Consider the following 20,383-nt stretch of genomic DNA (forward strand, 5'->3'; position numbering starts at 1 on the left):
TATTTATATTCAATAGCTGTAAGATACATTATCTCCATTTCTTTATAGAGAATCAGTATAATGTGAATAGTAATTATTCTAACGACAAATCAATTAATCATTCCGCTGTCCACTTGTTTGCCTGGTGTCGATCATTAAATCCTTTATGTAATTTCTACCAATGGGAAAAAATGAAATACTGGGTTTCATACTCTAAACTGCACGGCGGATGAGGTAACTACACTTTTGTTGTATTATCACGATTTCTGTAGCCGGCTTATGTGAGCGTAAATGTGTGATAGCGATACCGGTGAATGGTGTTAACGGTTCGTATTACATCCTTTACTACATCAATTATCTCCCACCGTTGGGGAATAACTAAGAAGCATCCCTCTAAGTTCTTATTTGCTTGATAATCAGCGCAAACCTTAGTTGAGAGAATAATGCTGAACACTCGACATGCGATGGGTGCCACATATGGGAACACAGTCAAAAATCACACCACCGCGACAATGACGTCACTATATTGTTGGCATTGTGATTTCAAACGCTGGTAGGTCGCAACCTTATTCTTTCAAATTTCGCCGTGAGTACTTTATTAAATGCATGTTTTCCATCACGGCAAAATTGATTCACGATTCGGTAACGCGTAAAACGAGTTTGTTGACTATATAATGAAAACAAGGTACTCTGCGATTATCGCTGACGGAAGTGTTTCAGTCTTGTCTTGAAAATAGCGTTTTGGCTCTCGTCGCGTACTAATGTCTTATGCGTGTATCAGTCATTCAAGCATATCTGTGGGTGGTTAAAAGGAATGCATAAGATCATCACGTTCCCATTGATTGAAAAACGAGCATACTTTTTTTGAGTTAAGAAAACATAAAATTGAGTTAGAGTTACGAAGTGTTGATTTTGAATATTACGTACACTTCGTTAAAATGCATTTTTCCATACTCTTTAATTTATGTTTGGCGTACCTCTATAAACTGAACTCGGGAGAAATATTTCCGTTAGCAGAGAACAACGATGATGATCTGTGCATCGCACCACATTTGGATGAGCGCAACTATGGAACGTTGATTTAAAACTTTAACTTGACATTTCATTTTTCAAACAGGTATATCTCAAAACAACAATGATGTAACGACAGACATTGTGTTCGGAAATGTGCAAACTAGAGTTAAAATGTGACGTGAGCAAAATGTTTGTTTTTTCTTCCGGATTCTCTCTTCAAATAAAAACTGTAAGACACACTTATTAGCAAGGATGTACGTGTACGAGTGTATGAGTGATCTACATTCACAGTGGCCTTCGGCATACGCACTCGAAAGAAAAAATAATATCAGCAAAGCAAATAAAAGAGAAACATATTTTGACTGTTCAATTGGCAGCTTGATGAAACACAAATATCTCTCGTTTATACGACGCACTGCCATAGTTGTCACCTAAAGAATGTTACTCAGTAACTAAACTTGAACTACATCGATTGGTTATAAATTGGACATTCCATAGAATTTAAGCAAATAAGAAAGTCGTTTTTCCATGTAGCCTAATTAGATGTAACTACAATTCACCATAATTCAAAAAGCAATTTTGTGAAAATCGGTTGTACTCTCCTAGTTACCGTTTGTAACTCGAACGCAGTTAACTCGAGTTACGTAGCCGTACATTCAATTCGCTCTGAGTTGAATAAACCGTAACATGGTAGCTAACATGAGTGCATTTGGATAGTCATGGCAACAGTAAATCCACCGTTACCACAGTGCACGATTTATTACTACATTAAGAGTAGGGGTATTTTCAACAGAGTAGAAACACCATCAGTGAGCGACGTCGTACATAAGTAATACATATACCAACACAATTTAAGGCACAGCGTAATGAAGACTAACATATACGATGTAATCTTAAAACAGGCTTATTATGCATTATTATAGGATTTAAAAATCGTGCTCATTCCATTTGTTTCTTTGTCAGCAGCAGCAGCCAGACTGAACATGTCTTTCATTATTGGATGTAACTGTATTTCAGGATCAGGACCATTGACTCATCCCGTCACATCTCAATCTCAGCTATTGTTACATCACCATGGCAATTAGTTATGATCCAAAACAGTTACAATTACTTTCTGACCTCAGCTTGAAAACTGATTCATGAATTTCACTATGTGAATGTACTATGTTGTTGTATGCAGCTCCAATACATAAAATAATATAGCGAATATGACAGGATTAGTAACAGAAAAGGATTGTCCGTCAAAAATAGTTTTCCGAAAAATAACAATTTGGAAAGCTACCTTAAAAGTGTGCCTCCAATACCTTAGTCACGAACAGAGACTGACTTCAATATAATGTTTTTTAAAGGAAATATATTAAAGAAAAAGCAATACTCAATTTCACGACAGTTTATAAACACTGAAATGTTAACACTTTTTTCATTAAAAATTCATTATTTTTAATGCGATTTCCTAATAGCTTCTTACAACACCTATTGTGAATACAATTCGAATGTTGTACACAGTGCATATTCTGGAGGCGGTGTAAGATTATACTTCATTATTAGCAGAGTATAATATGATTAGACAGCACTGTATGAGAAGACTATTTTATTAACAATTTGCGTCAGCGGCCATAGTTTTATGTAAAACATATTTATTTTTGAAAATCTTGAGGTTGTCAGTGCGTAGGACCAGCACATTCAAGTCCATACAAGTCCTAATTGCTTTCCTCGATCGACGACCAGTACATTCGGCTGCGTAATGGATTATGTCTCTATGCTGTGTCCCTATGACGTCACGAGTATTTGCATTACGTTGACAAAATGCCTACAACACACCTTTCAATACAAGCTTGGCGCTTTAATAAGCAATTGACATAAAAAAACCGCTTGATAGTCGACCACATTGTTCACGTTGTATTTATGTCGTTTCAAACGTTCAAATTCGCTGTAAACTGGCTTTAACACTTGTGTATGTCACGTGTCTGGGCACTGATGGCGTTTTTATGTTAACGTACTGCCTGGCGTGACTGTGACTCTTTTAGTTGCCCGGGCAGCGACAGTCGGGCTTTCAGCCGTAAAATGGTATACTGTTCAACCAAAACATCATTTTGTTGCAGCATCGGTTAAATATTCAATATGTTGCGACGATCAACCCACACTGGAGGGATTTGCATTCTAGAGATGACCGTCACCCCCCAAAAAAGAATCTGCCTATTAACTTTACTAGGTTGTACAGAATCCAATTGAAATACGCGACTGTTTTCAATTCTAGTTGTAAACACAATATACCCATAAGTTCGATACGTAGTCGGCTACTTTACATTCTAATGGTTATATGAATATACACCATTCACAATTATATCAGTTAGGCACACACTAGACACACCGATATGTGTTTGCAAACTGCCAGCCACATTTCACTGCCACTAGTACAGTAATTTATCGAGGACTACTATAATAGGGGAACTGGCGGCGAAGTAGAACTGATAGAGTCTGGTGTCACACATGGTGCATGCAATCAGAGAATGCTCATCAACGCATGGGTTATTGATATGGTTTCAAGTCATTTGCACGCGGTATGCAAATAAAAATGTGTAGGCCACTTTCTTTGGAGGTAACCGAGAACCTTGCACACTGAACGGTGAGCGGTAGTCGATGGGTATGCTTCAGAGGCACGTAAGTTGACGAGTTCTCATAATGTTTCGTATAGTTAACACTCAGTAGTCATAACGTGCCAATCAACTTGAAGAACATCCTCTTTTATTCACTAAATTTCGATTGACAGCGAAAAGAGTTCCCTAATAATGCACGCTTTTTTCGTCTCCCATAAGTGTCTTACGAAAGACAGCACATCTAAAAAGTACTAGTTTATTAATCTCGCGTGCTCACATGCTGAGATAGCCTCATCTTGTCAACACGTCTGTGCTTCGAAAGAAATAAATTACCGTTTTTCCGGCATAGTTATTCGACGCAGCTGTGTAATATATTTCATCTACAAAGTAGGTCGCAAACTGTTATAGTTTTACGTATTTTTACAGGCAGACAGGATTTTACGACGTTTTGAAAGTATTGAAAATGTGTGTATGCAGTTGTTCCATCATTCTATTATTCATTCAAGTATTAAATAATAATAGTTTCATTGTTGACGAGGCGAGCGTCCCAATTTAATATATTTTGTTAAATTATTTTACATCGTGTTTCGAAATCTGTCTTAACGCTTATGTTATTTTGCCAGTATAAGACCAATAAGAGAATAAACAATAAACCCCAATCATTTCAAATATTATATGAGACCCCATACACTGTTTCTACACTGCCCAAGTGCTTAGTGGATAATCTGTTTTGAAAATGCAGTGAAGCAAAAATAAGGCATTAGTCTAGGCATGTGTGTGACGTAACACAAAACATTACTCAGTGTCTAACATTAGCTAAGATTAACGCTACCAGCGAATTAAAATAGAATTCGCAAATATGAAGTACTGTTTGCTGTTTCTTGTACTTTTGATAAAATTGCTATATACACACACTGTCGAATGGTGTTATTACTGGGTGTTTTAGATTAACATGATTGGGTATTTATTTGTCATGTTTTATTTTCAGTGTAATTTAATTTATGTCGCAACAACAGATTGTTGCAAATTAACATGTTTCAATCGAATATGCTACGTCGAATATGTGGCAGCAGCAACTTATGGCGACGGAGCTAATAATCACGGGTGCACTATCTTGTGCAGAACTACTCGATATTTGAATTCGTAAAAAGAATATATAATCTTAGAATACAAAACACAAACAAATGACACATTATAAGATTTAATATCCATCAGTAAGGAAGATGTAACATTTCACTATTACAGTACAATAAGTAATATCAACGTGACAGAACAAGGCATCAATGAGATACTCTACTGAATCCGAAAAAAACATATAACATGAGAACTATTCGTTCGACCAAAGATTCGTTTTGAGTTATACATCAGTTGTTATGGCCCCTGTAAATGATAAAGTTCAATAGACTGATTATCATTTCATTGAGATTGTCATAGTCATGGAAAGAACAAGAATGTAACCCAGCAGTTGGCGTAGGTTCCTGGCACTCTGTAATTTTACTGTTAAACCTTTTTCACTCTAAATGCGTATATTGATTTGTGACCAAAATACTCGGTCAACGAAGTAGGCCGTTTTATAAATCAGCTAACATCATGACCTCAACTTGTTTACTATAATTATGTTAATCTGCATAATGAAGTATAAACACAAAGACAATTTACTAATAATTGATTCAAAATTTCACCTTGCTTTAGGTATCGTATGTTATGTCTTAATCATGTGAACATAGGCAACCACGCGACATGTGGTGGTTAACTGTAAAACACATGTGTAATATGTCACTGCCCTATCTTAATGAGAACATGGGCAGCGCATGATCAGATAAGATTCGAACGTAATCTCATCAGTTTTCAGATGGTTCACCATGTATGTTCTTAATTTGTCTATCAAGAAACTGACCATTATTTTGATAACAACCTGTGAATACCATATCATAACAGTCCAATTCCCTGTAACATCTTACAAAAAATATAAAGAACGGATATGTGAATAAAACCGACTCCCGAGTTAGTCTTTGACAGGCCAGTTTTTCATGTTTATTTCCCTTTTTAGCGAAAGGCATGGTATGGTAGTTTATATCAATCATATATGAATTAACGGGCTAGGTTGCTAAGTTTTTACAGATTTGATGGATTTGTTAATTGGATCCCTGAACAAACATTACAAATTGCAGCTGTCGCGATAGTTACGAAAAAATTGGACCCTCTATGAACGTAAAATATATCAGAAGCGGACATCTAACATAAATCAATCGAATAGCCATCGAATAGCCATAGCAATCGAATTAAAAAAAAATATGTGAACCCAGACTACAATATTCGCGAATTCGTGTGGTATTATCATTGTGCTGGTATACAAAGTATCACATTGGAACTATTTCTCAATTATATAATACAACATTAAAGTAGTTTTAAATTACATTATCGCATTGAAGCGATTACCCAAAGCTATTTTCGAAAGCGTTAGTTGCTAACAGTATACATCATGATACTATTCAATGGCTTAAGTTAATTAATTTGACCTAATTTGCAATCGTCAACTGGAGTTATTTGTTTGAATAATCTTTGTTGTAAACAAATCTTTAATCTACACTTTTAACATCAACATTTTAAAAGGTTATGTACACCGGACAATAACAGCTGTTGTAATAACTTCGTTCGGATTGCTTTCAATAATGTTACAACGTGCCACATTGACTGCTTTGTAAACAACTAATGATAATACACAGGAATTCTCATAATGTGGACATCAATTATTAATGATTTTCTTCATTAGAGTTCATTAGATTACGTTCATTTGCAAAGCAAAAAAAAGGCATTAATGACACATTTTTCCTAATTGTTCTTTAAACATCAAATCTAGGTAGATTAAACCATACACGTGTATTCTAATATATAAGAATAAAGCCACCCCTTGCAATGACTATCAACATCTAGGTTTATTACACTGGAAGAAATACCGTTACTAATAGCAAATAAATACGTTTTGCGCCCAACCTCGAAATCTGAATATTCCTTCTCGAATGACCCCTAAGAAAATCTTTTTTTAGATGAGAACTCATTCCAAATTAAGTAGAACGTCGGTATTTAAGCTGGTAGATTGTCTAGCTTTATAAATTACAGATTCTTTCTCTCTTAGATAGTGCTTATAGATTACATATGCATAATAGTTTTGCTGTTGAACTTTGACCCATCCCTTGATAGAGCTTCGCCGAGGTCACAAATGTCTTGAATTAGGTAATTCCTTCAATTTATTCAGACATATTGTTCTTCTTCCTAGGTAATTTTAACACTATACCAACTGAGCCATCTTTCGTAGTTATCCTGGACTCCAGCTTATGCTAATTTCATCTTCAAAGGCATCAAAGCGTCACGCCTGGGAATAAAATATGCAGAATCTATCATTAGACAGAAAGTCATTCTGATGGAAAACTATTCGAGCGTTCTATTTAGCGTGATAATTGGCCCTCCAATGTACCATTCAACAGAAGTAGTGTAAACAACAAGGATGCTTGTAATTGAGCCAACATATCATGCCTGAAGTCGCTTTTATTTAAGGTTAAACGTATTTTCACATCATACAATAGGAAATAAATAACAAACACATATCCATGTTCTGATTGGGTGTGCGGCATGATAACGATACACGATTGGTAATCCGCAAATCGCCATGAAAACTGAAGGTCTAGGTAGCAACAGGAGAAAATATAGTTGTATTTAATACATTTAATGTAATAATTCTTTTTAATTTAGAAAACAGGTAAATAGCATTGTATTTTTACGAGGCTGGTGTGAAGAAGACTGTATGCAATACTTGTTCTAAATTACCCGAACGATTAAGTTACGAGATGCGAATTACCAAGTTTGTCCACGTGGGGATCATTTGCCGGTTGTTTAGTCGTACGAATTCACTGATTTTGTTTCATGTTAACAACATCACAAATCTACCGCAAACGTTGAATAAACACATTGACGAGCTACGATTTAGGACTGGGTGCATCAATAACAACACAGAGAAAGGGTCCGTTGCGAAAGCATCATTGAAGTGTCCGGGATTAACGACCGGGAACGTCCCACCAAACGTTCCAGCATAGCAACTGTTATAGTTACATGACAGTACGTTATGGCAATATGATTTCGTTGTCACTTTAATCGTACATTGGGAATATATCATAGATTATTCATCGAAAATATGAATATATCATTAAATTTATTATACCATTGAGAAAAACCAAAACACTTCTTAGTATAATTGTATGTATTGAGACGGGTTACACCTATAAATTCCAGGTAACATCGCTGACTAAGAGTACCGCCATTAATGTGTCGCATATCGGCTACCATGCATTCTTTGTAACTGTCATCACCTTGTTGGTATAGTCAGTCAGACATACGAAGCTCTGGGTGTATTCGTTATGGGTTATATATCTATTTGTCGAAAGTCCCATGATACACCGGCACGTGATAGTGTATTAGTACAATAGTAATGGTGGTGTATAGCAGGTGAATACACATCTATATCATTCATAAAAATCGCGATTGTGCATACACACACGGAGTTGATATATATAAGCAAGTAATTAATAAGTCAATGTAATTTATCATACGAACAACTGTTGAAATTCTACCGTATTAATATCAAGGATAATATAAAACACATGGCACTGTATTAGTATTAGCGAAATTAATATATAATTATTTGAATTAATATGGCAATCCCATATAATGATTATAACTAAACACGTTATTCGGTATTGTTTCTTTGATATGCAAATTTGACCGAACAAAACTTTTTATTTACTGCAGAAAATTGACATTCACTCACTCACTCACTCACTCACTCACTCACTCACTCACTCACTCACTCACTCACTCACTCACTCACTCACTCACTCACTCACTCACTCACTCACTCACTCACTCACTCACTCACTCACTCACTCACTCACTCACTCACTCACTCACTCACTCACTCACTCACTCACTCATTCACTCACACACACACACTCACACGCGCGCCCGCCCGCTCGCTCCCTCCCTCACTCACTCACTCCGTCACTCACTCACTCACACGCGCGCCCGCCCGCTCGCTCCGTCACTCACTCACTCCGTCACTCACTCACTCACTCACTCACTCACTCACTCACTCACTCACTCACTCACTCACTCACTCACTCACTCACTCACTCACTCACTCACTCACACACTCACTCACTCACTCACGCACTCACTCACTCACTTACTCACTCTCTCACTCACTTACTCACTCTCTCACTCACTCACTCACTCACTCACTCACTCACTCACTCACTCACTCACTCACTCACTCACTCACTCACTCACTCACTCACTCACTCACTCACTCACTCACTCACTCACTCACTCACTCACTCACTCACTCACTCACTCACTCACTCACTCACTCACTCACTCACTCACTCACTTTAATTCAGTTATAATTAATCAAGAACACACAATACATCCAACACAAGCTTCCATCACTGTGTTGTATAATCTGCTGAAATATACCTGTATGCCTCACGTGTTTTCAATTAGCATGTGTCAACGTACTTAAGAAGTATTGGCCAAACCTTTTTCAATCTCATTAAAAATGGGTGACCGGCAATAATTTGGTTTTTAACAAATTGTGAAAACTGCCAACTGCTGATTCGCCGATGTATTGCAATGCCTATCCACTTCTATGAACTTGAATTTTATCAATCTTGTAGTCAACCATTTTAAACGTACAACTGGGACTCTGATTGCCAAGGCATGTTTAACACTATAGAGTTGTTTACATAGAACAGGGTTTACCACTAACAACTTTGTTCGCGTAGATGATTGAACCACTGTGCAATTTTTTTCTTCTCAGATTTTAGCGATATTTTTCCCAAGGTTACTGTAAACTATGTTTTATTTAATTTAATATTTTGCCTAACATGTTACATGTAAATTTACTGTTTTCATCACCTCCCTTTGAGTTGTTAACCGACTCTTAACCGCAATGACGATATATGTATTGTCTCAGTGCAGCCAATGAAAGGCGAGACTGAAACTCAAAGTCTGATAATGAATCGAGAAAAAGATGAATTTACTTATAACAAGTCACACTAGTGCGTAAGGTCAAGACAATTGCTAGAATTGTAACGAGTATAACCCTTCACATAATTAGTAGCTCTGTATATCACACAGATAAAATGTGACATGTAAGCAGTCCAGACTGTTCAGCTAACCTACATTTAAACAGTTTCCGTCAAATAGTCGCACTCATAATCGATAAGTTTAGAGCTCGTCTAATTCGACTATAAAAAGAATATGCTTGCATCTAGACATAAAAGTTAGTTTAGTATCGTCACTTCCTGAATTTTCAATAAATAAAATCTACCAATGCGTTAAAAGTATTGATTTTGGCGGTAGTTAACACAGACGAAACGCTTTGAACAATTTCCTTTAGAACGCACGAGTAGCGACACCGTTAAAGTCTGTCGGTCGTACATTGAGAGAAAGTTGTGCAATGATCAACGACAGATTGTAAACATTTCAGAAAAAATGCTCCATAAAGCTAGGAATACAAATGTATCAATTTAATTGCCACGAAGTACATAATCCGTCCCTGACCTTTGACCGTTAACGCTTTGTAAGAAACAAATACTGGTATGTGATAATTTCAAAAGTTAACTGATTAAACAAAGAAACAAAAAAAAAACAAGCGAACAAACAAACACACAGACAAATAAATAAATAAATAAATAAATAAATAAATAAATAAATAAATAAATAAATAAATAAATAAATAAATAAATAAATAAATAAATAAATAAATAAATAAATAAATAAATAAATAAATAAATAAATAAATAAATAAATAAATAAATAAATAAATAAATAAATAAATAAATAAATAAATAAATAAATAAATAAATAAATAAATAAATAAATAAATAAATAAATAAATAAATAAATAAATAAATAAATAAATAAATAAATAAATAAATAAATAAATAAATAAATAAATAAATAAATAAATAAATAAATAAATAAATAAATAAATAAATAAATAAATAAATAAATAAATAAATAAATAAATAAATAAATAAATAAATAAATAAATAAATAAATAAATAAATAAATAAATAAATAAATAAATAACTTTCTTGAACAACTTACGATTATGAAATATCGTAACTGTCAGTAAAGTTATGCAATTCATTTCACAGCATAACTAAATCATTGTGTGGAGTGCCTTCCAAAACAGTCAAAAATCAAAGATCATGTCAGAAAATAACTGATCAGACTCATTAATGAGTCTTTCGCGACGATAACCAATCCCTGCAGAGAAAACACCACCGGGCATGTGCAGATAATTAGTAGTATCGTACAAGAGAAGGTATGGAAATGATCAAATATCCTGCACACCACAAATCACATTTCCCGAGAAACTGACAAGCGGCAGTGTTTTCAGGAGTGATAATATATGCGTGGTCGTATTTCAACCTATGAGCTACTTAGCTATAGAAATGTTAAATCAGATCGGAAGATATCAGCGTTTTTGCAATGTGATGTCAAGGATGGTACGTACTTAGGCATAACTAGTCAAATGTACACGTCAGCCATAGGATAACCCGGTTATTACGTGTTTTATCCTTTAACCGAGTAAACGCCATCAGTGTATATGGCTTTCAAGAAACGGGATGTTATACGTAATAATACTTTGTGGGTAGCAACGTTCTGTACATTGCCATTATTACTTCACGTTTTTGAGGTTAGTTCATATTATCTATTTAGCAGTTATAATTTATATTTACACTGACTCTACTCGTGGTGTGATGTATACCAATGCACTTTGGTTATTATACGTCATGCCGCATGACGATGTTCAATCTATTCAAACTATTCAGACATTCTAACGTGTATAGAATCTACATTTTTTGTAACAAAACCATAAATATATCTATATAATATGTAACTTTGTCACAGCTCCGATCGCCAAATATATGTAGAATTATACAATTTTGGCAACTCGCGTTATTTCAATTACAATGACACCCAGACCTTGGCGACTTCCTGGGATTTGAGTAGCACGTCGTCACGCATAGATAGACAATTAACATCACACCATAGTTAAATACTAGTAGTATATATCCCATTGGCACTATTGACTTCACCATATGAAATTAATAAGACATGGAATACAAACGAGTTTCCCATCTCTTGAAAAATTCAAAAAAGAAATATTAAGTCCTTTAAACAGTGTTGTCAAAGTACAAACACAGTGAGTTAATAACGTCGATGTGGCGCGTTCGAATGATGGGCTTACTTATCAGAAATGTCAATAGCCTAGCTGGCGTTTTCACGCACTCTATTATATTGCACTATTAATCACCTATAACGTGAAGTAAACATAAAATAATCGGCCCAGTCTGTCTGTGTCTGTAATGTACCATCGCTGGCGAGTTAGTTTAACCTAAAACCGAGTAATGAAGTTGCTTGTTACACACACACCCAAGCTAATATTCTAACGGCTAATATTCATCTTGAATTTTATCTGTTTTTTATACAGACAGGCGACGCCCATTTTGATGACGCCCATTGTGGTATCAAATATTTTTTAAGACAGGCGTAGTTATTTGTAGTGGCAAAATTAACCAAAGTGTGCGTGCGTATGGGACGGGGTGTGATAATTGAGTTGTATTCGTGAACAAGTCCAGAAACAAATCTTTTACAACGAAATTGAAATTGTTTATGACTTATAGTTTTGGAATATTTAATGAGGTAATTTACTACTTAAAACATGTGTGAACGACACTAATGAACTAATTAACAATTGTTTCAACAGTTTGTCCAAAGCATCTCACTTGTTGTGTGTATAGTTAATAAGATGATGTGACCGGCTCTAACTACCAAAATCACTAGTCTAATGTGGTACTATTTCAGTAGGCACATCGTTTCAATCTTTTACCATTATCTGTTAAGTTCGTATATGCATAATTACAGGCCACTACATTGTTTATCACTACTATCCGGTGGATTTTATACCATTGTCGTCTTTTTATTGTGCTCATGTATATATGCATAACGGAATGCCCCTTAACTTACTACTCACACGTCTGGAAAGATTGCATTTGTATTAACTGTATGTAAATAAAAACATGTGGCAGATTATCTGAATTTTTACACCCTTAGTAACATATTAATAACATACATCATATTCGAAGAGTGTTTTAATTCAAAAATGCACCTTCCAAAAATGATTTAATGAAGATGTTGTATTCTATTTGCATAATAATGAAATGGACTTCATTCCACAATCTAGCAACAAATATACCAACATTATAATGACCATTATATATATATACTTCTTACTAATATATATATATATATGGGATTAACTACTAATACAAAAATGTATATCTCATTAAGTTATGCACAGTAAGAACAAATAGACAGTTCAGATGTTTTGAAGAAGATGGAAAAAATGGAAAACAAAATAATTTGAATAATATATAATAACATATTACTGCTGGTAGTATAATATTTGTATTGATTAGAATAGTTCAACCTTAAATATAAGTAATGGAATATATATGCTTTAAATAAGTGTGATATAACAGTTTCTGTTAAGTACTATTTACTACAGTCAATATCCCGTTACCATAGTCACTAGTTCGATGACCTGATTTTTGAAAAACAATTGTGTTGCATCTATGAATCGATGTGACATTTGAAAAATAGACAAATTGTGGTATGATTCCTCAACTCCAATATCTTTTTGCAAAAAAATTGAAAGAAAGATCAATAATGCCCTTCTTTCCGCGTTTCGCATCGTTAGAAACTAGAATCAGACTAATTAAAAGAAGACACATCTTTCAACAAGTTTTTCACTCTATCAGTTTCTTTATGCGCTTTTTGAATAACATCAAGAAGGCACTTCACAGAGTGAAAAGTATAATGTTATTAAATATTAATTTAACTGTCAACAATGCAAAGTAAATGAAAACTAACATATAACAAATATTCAAATAAATTCCGTATACTTTTGGATAATTCCCGACGATTCTTTCTCATATTAACAACAATACGAGAACAAAACACTCAGAAGGTGATAATTACATTTTCTAGTCTTAATTAGTTCAGCTGAACTACCTCACTGACCTTAGACATCTCTCAACCGTAAATATATTGCACCACTTAATAAAGTGAGAATGGTGAATTAAATACTGCAGATTACAGATTATACTCAGTTGACATAAATGGTGATTTGACTAATTCGTCGCTCATTGATAATTCTTAAATTGACCATATAATCATTGAAACGATATTATATAAGGAGAATATGTTGGCTGTAGTCATTTTTTCTGTATATTTTGTCTGTTCATATTTTTATTGTGAAAGACTATAATCACCTACACTCGGTGTGCCCTGTATGTAATATCGGATCAGATATGGCCATACGTCGTTCACGGCACATATGTTACATACGGGAATAGTTTACAATTGAGTCGAGGCCGACACACAAAGGCGTATTTACTAATCCTTTTATTATCGGTACGGTGCTGTTGTAAATGGGCCTAATTCGATTGATAATTTTTCATCTCGCTGGTGATAATACAAAGAAGGAATGTGACCAAAGTTCCTTATGGTACATCGAAAAAAAATGATTCAGAATTATCTTGTTAATAGCAGAGGAGATTTGTTTGGTTATCAGTTACATGTGCACGTTGTACATTCATTAGCACAATAGCTTTCACATACCATGACTCAATCGTGTCCTTTGCCATCACTGCGTGTGTGAAAAAACGTATAACACCGACACAGGGGTTGACAAAGATCAGATTTCGTGCTTGATTCGTAGTAGGATATGTTATTATATTATGAGTTTAGTTAGTGAACTAAAAATACTGGTTTCATACAGGCGTATGTATAGTGTGTCAGGTAAAGAATGGACCAGTATAAAAACAATGGAATGCAGCCAGTAAAGCAGGCATGTTATTTCATAGTCCATGGGGAACTGTTACCCACTATGTAAATCTCTCTCATTTTGTGCCAGGGACGTATTTCTGATTGATTTCATTCTGTAGGTATGTTAAGGTTATAGTGTGTAGCGTGATCTATCGCCATTTAAATGTTTAAATGGCTTCCGATGAAAGAAATGCTATTTATGTTAATGTGTTACTTGGCAAGAGATTGATAACATACGCCTTCTGAGAAGCCAGCAGGAATGAATTATATTCCCACGGTTTTTAGATTAAAACAAATCCCAAACGCACGCTTTTGCTACTATGTGAATAATATTCAGTTAATATACCGGCAATTATAACAAGAACAACTAATTTGTACGATAAACATTGCAATAATATATGTGACATATGTATTTTGCTTATTTTTGGACCGAAAATGGCATGAACGAATTGTTTGATGTCAAAGTCAATGAACTTTGATATTCGAGGTTAATAGAATTTCTTTGTAAATGTTAATTTTATATGATAATTAAAATATGATTATTGTTTTTTTTACTTGAATCAAGCCATGTTATATAAAAACATTAAATCTCGACGTGAAGTAACCGTCGGGGAGAATGACAACTGATTTTTAAATGAGTCTCTATTAATATGCTTATATGTGCGTGTAGGGATAGCTAGCAACCTAATCTGGCGTGAATTCCCAGCTGACAAACAAAGCCGCAGTATTATGTTGACCTTTTAGGAAGGACAATTTGGAATATTTCCGCTATGATATGTGGCATTTCCTCTTGATAAACAAACTGTCTTTCCTAAACAGCACTCTAAGCTGGACGTTGCGACAACATTCATGTAGTTATCCCGGGTAATATATATATATCACATACGTATAATATTTTCAAGCTTAAACGTGTAACGCCAACAGCGTTTGCCAAAGATGTATTAACTGACAGTCTGAAAGTTAATGTGACATGAGGTATTTCGTCACACACATAATCTCAAATGGAAAGCCAATGCCGACATACTAATTGTTCTATGTCTGTGTTTGGTGTAATTGTTTACTTTGATGTTCTAATGGGAAATAATAATAAACCAATTTAGCCCCACAATGCTAGTCTACTGATTTGTATAAGTGTGATGTATAGTATTGTATAGTAGTGATTTAAACCGGAAGTTATCTAAAAGGTCACTGTACATTACATGAAATGTTGGTCACACCAGCAAAGCGAGTAAAGGTAATTTGCGACGTAACTTTCGTACATAAAGGGATATATTCTTTAGTGGACGTCTTCCCTATTTATAACTTGAATGGTTCTAAAACGTAGGAAACATATTATTATTTTATTATTATTACGTATTCAATACTTCTTTAGTTTCAGCAACTTCACTTCGATTAACATTTGTTCATGTATTCTTCAACATTTTTGTAATTTCTATCATCTGCTCATTAATACGAAACAATACTTAACAAAGTGAACATCATTTTGTTTCATGTCATATAGCAAAGAAACTCTTAATAGCAGACCCGCAAATTGATTGTATTCCCTTCTTTACTGTGTTACATATAGAGCTGTTTATGTCTTGTTCCTTAAGTGCTGGCACAGAGCAATAGTGGGGGGGGGGGTCGGTGACTGCATTGCGTGTTAGCTCACATTATGTCAAACTATTCTATGTTTGACCAGAAAACAACAACATTTGCTCACTTTTCGAAAATCACGTATTTGACTTGACATAGGTATCGTATTATTTCCTCATTATATTGTCATTGATCTGCCGTATGTAGGAAAAGCCACGTTTACCATTTCTTTAGCCTAAATGTCTTTATGCTTCGGACCAGACACAGCCAACAGTACATACTTAATAAAGTGCAACTATATTGTTTATACAATGTCCCCGAATAAAGAAATCATACATAATTGTCACTTTATTAAGTGTTCATAACAATGATTATCTGATGGTAACGTCACAACGTTGTACTTTAACAGATTCTCATGAAAATCATTGCATTTTTCTACTGCTACTATACGATAACTACTATACAATTACAGTCAGCAATACTGGGGTGCAAGCAGAATAAAAGGTGTTTTCATCTACTCGAAGGTCACGGAAAGACGACACATGTGTCAATGTTAAGTGATAGCACCGCAACCTATCAAAAGTAGCAGTGGAGCGTCGCCCTCAATCACAGTCACGTGCTATTCAAATTTATTTATTAAAATACTTGTTTGACCAATGACAACCCTTTAGTTGTAGTGGTCTCTGTGACGCTCGGCACACTCTTTCGTTTTTTCGGGTTCTCCATACGAGTACTAGACTTAGCATAGACTTATGTAAAGCCTCGCTAACGTATGTTTTTCTGTAAGTTATCCGAGCCCATATGTTATGCATTGTACGCATTTTATTAACGCAATACAATAACAATATTATTATGATTTCTCTCCCGGCTAAACAACTGGTTTTCCCTGTTTAACTGTTCAGTACTGCATGTTATAAATTGGTAATTGATTTGGCCTTGTACTTGGGGCATTATACATATTAATTACTGAATGGTTACAATTAAGAAGACACCCACACATCTAATACTTCACTCTCCCACTGCGATTGATTAGTATTTTTTCTTATTTCCACAGATTTAATTAACTACAGGAGGTATCTTATGAAATTGAAGCTCGGCGAGGGATTGTATTGCAGAACATGAATTTCCCGCTGCCCCTCCTGGATGATAAATACTCTTTGGAGTATACTCTATGGACAACCATTCTATTCGAATTATTCGAATTTTGTCATCTGTTTTATATATTACGGAATTAACTGAAAGGACTGAGACTGCCCGGTGTAAATCGGAAAGATTAGAGCATTCGGCGTTATACTGGGAGCACGGCTACCGATAACGGCTGGAACGGAATGTGTACAACGCCACCGCAGTACTTCCTGTGAGCAGCGAAACTGATATACATCCAGAAGGGCACTGACACGCGATCTAGCAACCTGTGCTCGTCCACTCTACAACGCTTACATGCTGATCTCGTCTGGCTATATGCGTTTTGAGTGAGAAATAAGGTTTTTGTGAAAAAGGTATATTGTTTTAGCCATGCGTAATGTTGGATAGACTTGTTTCAAACCTACAAGGTGGAGATCGTCATACATTGTGTGCGCGTACTGGACCAGCGTCAATAACAAGGTACCAACAATGAACTCGACGGCTAACATAACATCGCCAGTGTTTCATGGGGCCGATGGAAACAATACACTGGACCGCGACATCGCCAACTTGACAGCATTTTGGGGCAATGAAAGTGTGTACGAGCAGTGGTATAGCCATGATAGCATGAGAAATAATGATTCCATAGGTCACGGCTATTTTGTCGACCAGGGTGAATTGTCTGTGTATCTCAGCGCAGTCAACGTGACAATCAATTTTAGCCAGATTAGAGGTAACGATTCGAATTTCACTTCCGACGAATACATCGTAACTACCACCGTTTCCGCTACGAAGGTCTTACTTGGTCTTTTTCTCTCACTATGTTGTATGGTGACTGTGCTTGGAAATATACTTGTGATGGTCGCCGTGTCGCGGATGAGCTACTTGCGTACAGTCACCAATTTTTTCATAGTTTCATTAGCAGTTGCGGATCTCCTGGTAGGTTCCATAATTATACCCTTCACTATCACACTCGAAATGACTGGTGGTTACTGGCCGTTTGGAGTTATATGGTGCGATCTGTGGCGATCGTTTGACGTACTCAGTGCCACTGCTTCAATAATGAATTTATGTGTCATATCGCTGGACAGATATTGGGCAATTACAGATCCTATATCATATCCTGGCAGGATGTCATTCAAACGTGCGTACATCACAATATTTTTCGTTTGGTTTTGCTCTATGTCGATTTCGTTTCCAGCCATAGCATGGTGGCGTGCTGTGGACCCGATTGATAACGGTAAAAACGTGTGCTTATTTACTGACGACACGCTCTACAGGATCCTCTCGTCCTGTATATCGTTTTACGTGCCACTATTCGTGATGGTTTTTGTATATTACAAAATCTACCGCGCTGCAGCAATACAGATGAGAAGCCTGAGGCGAGGCATGAAAACACTGAACAATGACGCCGATTTCAAAGGCGGCGTACTCACTTTGAGGATTCACAGGGGCGGGGGCGCCGCGTACAGAACGCACAACCATGTCAATGGCAACAGCACACACGAGACTGACAGTTTAGACTCCCAGATCAGAAGAGGAAATCGTGCGATGCCCGTTAGAAGGCTACATATAAGCAAACGTTTCATCCGCCTGGCGAAGGAAAGAAAGGCTGCAAAAACATTGGGTATCGTCATGGGAGTATTTATAATATGCTGGTTGCCTTTCTTCGTTCTTAATGTTCTCTACGGCATCTGTGGGGACGTTTGCGTTGAAAACGCAGACCTGCTTTACAATCTATTCACCTGGCTAGGATACTTAAACAGCGGAGTGAATCCATTTATTTACGCGTTTTCCAGTCGTGATTTTAAGCGAGCGTTTATTAAAATTCTGTGCACGTGTCTGCCAACCAATCTGAACACTCAAATACACATGCCACGCAGACCGAAGCAACGCAAGAATTCCAATACTTTCTCGTCTCATGTGGAAACCACCATTCTCAGTATCTAAACGTAGGTTTAAGTAGACTATTTGAACGCAGACAGCGTTTATGGAATTTTAACGTGCAGAAGCATTTAACAGTATTCAAGGTGGACAGAGTTCAGAAATCGATTGTACTCCCGGGAAACGAACACCATTAGCTCCATCATTTATCTTGACCGGTTTGTGGTACGTCTTCTATAATATAGTATGTATTCTTGTTAAAAAAATCCTGCGTATATTTTGTCGGCGCCTAGCACGTGGATATTGTACGTTTCTTTGAGTCCTCGAAATTTTCCTTCTTTGCATGTCTGATCAGACGATACTCCCTAAGTAGTACATGACAACTTTGAATATAATGATAATATACCTCGGATTTTTTTAGAATTTATCTATACTCTATGAGTTGTGTAATGGGCATGAGAGCACCATTGTAATAAGCTATACATGGTACTAGAACACACCTGTTGATTTCCGATAAAAACAAATTCTATACAAATACTATGAGAACAGTGTGTATTATTATGTAATTGCAGACAGATCTGATGTTTAAATGGTGTTTAGTCTTCATAATTCCCAAACTCTACAATGCATTGACATTTTATCGCTTCAGCATTACTGCATCTCACTTTTTTTACCTAACATTGTTCGCAACACTAGAAATAGTTTTCTACTGTAGCATTTAGGGATCGTAGTTGACAGTTTACTTATCTTTATAAGAGCGTTATAATATACTTATATATTCAAAGGTTCGCTTGTTGCTCTGAATAATGAGAGACATTTTTATTGTGTCACATGGACGCAATACGTCATTAAAGTTAATCATGTTGACTGATATTACTCCGGGTATGCTTACACAGACATCCATATACAGAAAATGGAAGTTCCAAATTAGACGTAGTGGATTGGGTGAATGACAACGGGTCGCCCTCTTACTGCTATGTCGTCGTATGATATATGCAGCCAATCCGTGAACAATACACCCGGTATATAGCTTTCCTAATAGCGATTGATGTAATGTGAAAAACACAGCAGTAGAGATAACTCCCCCCGAAGACGCACATTTTCGCGTTCATACAAAGCGTTTATAGACATAATTTCCTGTACCTCGCCTCACGTATAATTCACATAATGGCTTTTGTATAAACTTCCTAGTTAACTTCTGTTGTGATCGTCTCGATCGCTACCTAATTGACGCAGCTATGTGGCTGTATGAA

General features: G+C 35.8%; 1 protein-coding gene across 2 annotated transcripts; it reads left to right on the top strand.

Moving 5' to 3' along the window:
- The first annotated feature begins 246 nt into the window (after nt 1-246).
- LOC100373298 (dopamine receptor 2-like) lies at nt 247-19,665 on the top strand. 2 transcript variants are annotated; one of them, XM_006825670.3, is made up of 2 exons: nt 247-305; nt 17,176-19,665. In XM_006825670.3, exon 2 carries the CDS (start codon nt 17,736-17,738, stop codon nt 19,194-19,196), a length of 1,461 nt encoding a protein of 486 aa, XP_006825733.1. In that variant the 5' UTR covers nt 247-305; nt 17,176-17,735; the 3' UTR covers nt 19,197-19,665. The 2 variants fall into 2 exon arrangements, with proteins under 2 accessions (XP_006825733.1, XP_085360644.1); XM_085504518.1 differs by lacking the exon at nt 247-305 and adding an exon at nt 11,277-11,349.
- The last annotated feature ends 718 nt before the right edge of the window (nt 19,666-20,383 follow it).

The sequence above is a fragment of the Saccoglossus kowalevskii genome, chromosome 10 (assembly GCF_978046115.1).
Source record: "Saccoglossus kowalevskii chromosome 10, keSacKowa6.1, whole genome shotgun sequence".
NCBI classification, from domain to species: domain Eukaryota; kingdom Metazoa; phylum Hemichordata; class Enteropneusta; family Harrimaniidae; genus Saccoglossus; species Saccoglossus kowalevskii.

Coding starts and splice junctions, on each gene's coding strand:
- LOC100373298 (XM_006825670.3), top strand. CDS start 17,736: ATGAACTCGACGGCTAACATAACATCGCCAGTGTTTCATGGGGCCGAT.